General features: G+C 59.6%; 1 protein-coding gene across 3 annotated transcripts in view; it reads right to left on the bottom strand.

The window, feature by feature from the left end:
* Positions 1-1,976, bottom strand: part of SMIM14 (small integral membrane protein 14) — a 52,611-nt gene extending 50,635 nt beyond the window's left edge. For all 3 annotated transcript variants that reach the window (XM_075346974.1, XM_075346972.1, XM_075346973.1), the window contains exon 1: positions 1,853-1,976. In XM_075346974.1, coding sequence (XP_075203089.1) covers positions 1,853-1,925 — 73 coding nt within the window. In that variant the 5' untranslated portion in view covers positions 1,926-1,976. The remainder of the gene's footprint in view (positions 1-1,852) is intronic.
* Between the last annotated feature and the right edge of the window lie 363 nt (positions 1,977-2,339).

A 2,339-nucleotide genomic window follows, 5' to 3' on the forward strand; every position in this document is an offset into this window, starting at 1 on the left:
GAGATGAGGGGACAGAAGAAGGGGGGGGAAATGAGGGGACAGAAGAAGGGGGGGGGGGGAGATGAGGGGACAGAAGAAGGGGGGGAGATGAGGGGACAGAAGAAGGGGGGGGATGAGGGGACAGAAGAAGGGGGGGGAGATGAGGGGACAGAAGAAGGGGGGGGAGATGAGGGGACAGAAGAAGGGGGGGAGATGAGGGGACAGAAGAAGGGGGGGGGAGATAAGGGGACAGAAGAAGGGGGGGCAGATGAGGGGACAGAAGAAGGGGGGGAGATGAGGGGACAGAAGAAGGGGGGGGAGATGAGGGGACAGAAGAAGGGGGGGGGAGATGAGGGGACAGAAGAAGGGGGGGAAGATGAGGGGACAGAAGAAGGGGGGGGAAGATGAGGGGGACAGAAGAAGGGGGGGGGAGATGAGGGGACAGAAGAAGGGGGGGGGAGATGAGGGGACAGAAGAGAAGGGGGGGAGATGAGGGGACAGAAGAGAGGGGGGGGAGATGAGGGGACAGAAGAAGGGGGGGAGATGAGGGGACAGAAGGAGGGGGGGAGATGAGGGGACAGAAGATGGGGGGGAGGGAAGATGAGGGGACAGAAGAAGGGGGGGGAGATGAGGGGACAGAAGAAGGGGGGGAGATGAGGGGACAGAAGAAGGGGGGGGTGAGGGGACAGAAGAAGGGGGGGGGGAGATGAGGGGACAGAAGAAGGGGGGGGCAGATGAGGGGACAGAAGAAGGGGGGGCAGATGAGGGGACAGAAGAAGGGGGGGCAGATGAGGGGACAGAAGAAGGGGGGGAGATGAGGGGACAGAAGAAGGGGGGAGATGAGGGGACAGAAGAAGGGGGGGAGATGAGGGGACAGAAGAAGGGGGGGGATGAGGGGACAGAAGAAGGGAGGGGGAGATGAGGGACAGAAGAAGGGGGGAGATAAGGGGACAGAAGAGGGGGGGGGAGATGAGGGGACAGAAGAGGGGGGGGGAGATGAGGGGACAGAAGAGGGGGGGGATGAGGGGACAGAAAAAGGGGGGAGATGAGGGGACAGAAGAAGGGGGGGAGATGAGGGGACAGAAGAAGGGGGGACAGAAGAAGGGGGGGAGATGAGGGGACAGAAGGAAGGGATAGAAGAAGGGGGGGAGATGAGGGGACAGAAGAAGGGGGGGAGATGAGGGGACAGAAGAAGGGGGGGAGATGAGGGGACAGAAGAAGGGGACAGAAGAAGGGGGGGGAGATGAGGGAACAGAAGAAGGGGGGGGAGATGAGGGGACAGAAGAAGGGGGGGGATGAGGGGACAGAAGAAGGGGGGGGGGAGATGAGGGGACAGAAGAAGGGGGGGAGATGAGGGGACAGAAGAAGGGGGTGAGATGAGGGGACAGAAGAAGGGGGTGAGATGAGGGGACAGAAGAAGGGGGTGAGATGAGGGGACAGAAGAAGGGGGTGAGATGAGGGGACAGAAGAAGGGGGTGAGATGAGGGGACAGAAGAAGGGGGGGAGATGAGGGGACAGAAGAAGGGGGGGAGATCAGGGGACAGAAGAAGGGGGGGGAGATGAGGGGACAGAAGAAGGGGGGGAGATCAGGGGACAGAAGAAGGGGGTGGGGATGAGGGGACAGAAGAAGGGGGGGATGAGGGGACATAAGAAGGGGAGGAAATGAGGGGACAGAAGAAGGGGGGGTGGGGAGATGGGGACAGAGGAAGGAGGGGAGATGAGGAGACAAGGGAACAGATGGACAGGGCACCTGATGCAGGATGCACCATACTAAGCACAGCCACAATGCAGAAAGGGAAGTAGCCCCGCTCCGCCCGCAGCACAGGAGCGCACGTAATGCAGCTCAGCGGCTCCGTGCAGTGTGCGCCCTCACCTGTGTGCAGGGTACCGCCGGGCGCCTCCACTGTGCAGGACCTGCTCTGTTTTGGTTCGGTTCTACACGTCATGCTCGTCCACAGACCCGGATCTCCCCGAGCGTCTCCGCCCCCTAGTAGCGCTTGCGCGACCCCGCAGCCTCCAGCTGACTAGCGGACACGCCCCTCCATCTGCTGAGTCCTCCAATCCTGACAAAAAACGCAGGGGGGTGGAGTTAAGAGCAGCCAATCAGAGACTGCCAGAGCCGGCTGGGCAGTGTAGGATTTGACATGTGGCCGCTAGGGGCCGCTGTGGATTGTGCGCAGTATTGTGCGGATCGCTGTGTGGTGGACGACAGAGAAAACTGGTCCTGTCCGATAATATAACCGGAATAATAGCGGTGATTAAGAGAATAAAGACAAAGGCTTATTTACATTCATTCATTCATTCATTCATTCATTCATTCAAATAAATGAGTTTCTTTAAAATAAAATAACGATAATAAC

Source organism: Anomaloglossus baeobatrachus, chromosome 1 (genome assembly GCF_048569485.1).
Source record: "Anomaloglossus baeobatrachus isolate aAnoBae1 chromosome 1, aAnoBae1.hap1, whole genome shotgun sequence".
In the NCBI taxonomy this organism is placed as follows: domain Eukaryota; kingdom Metazoa; phylum Chordata; class Amphibia; order Anura; family Aromobatidae; genus Anomaloglossus; species Anomaloglossus baeobatrachus.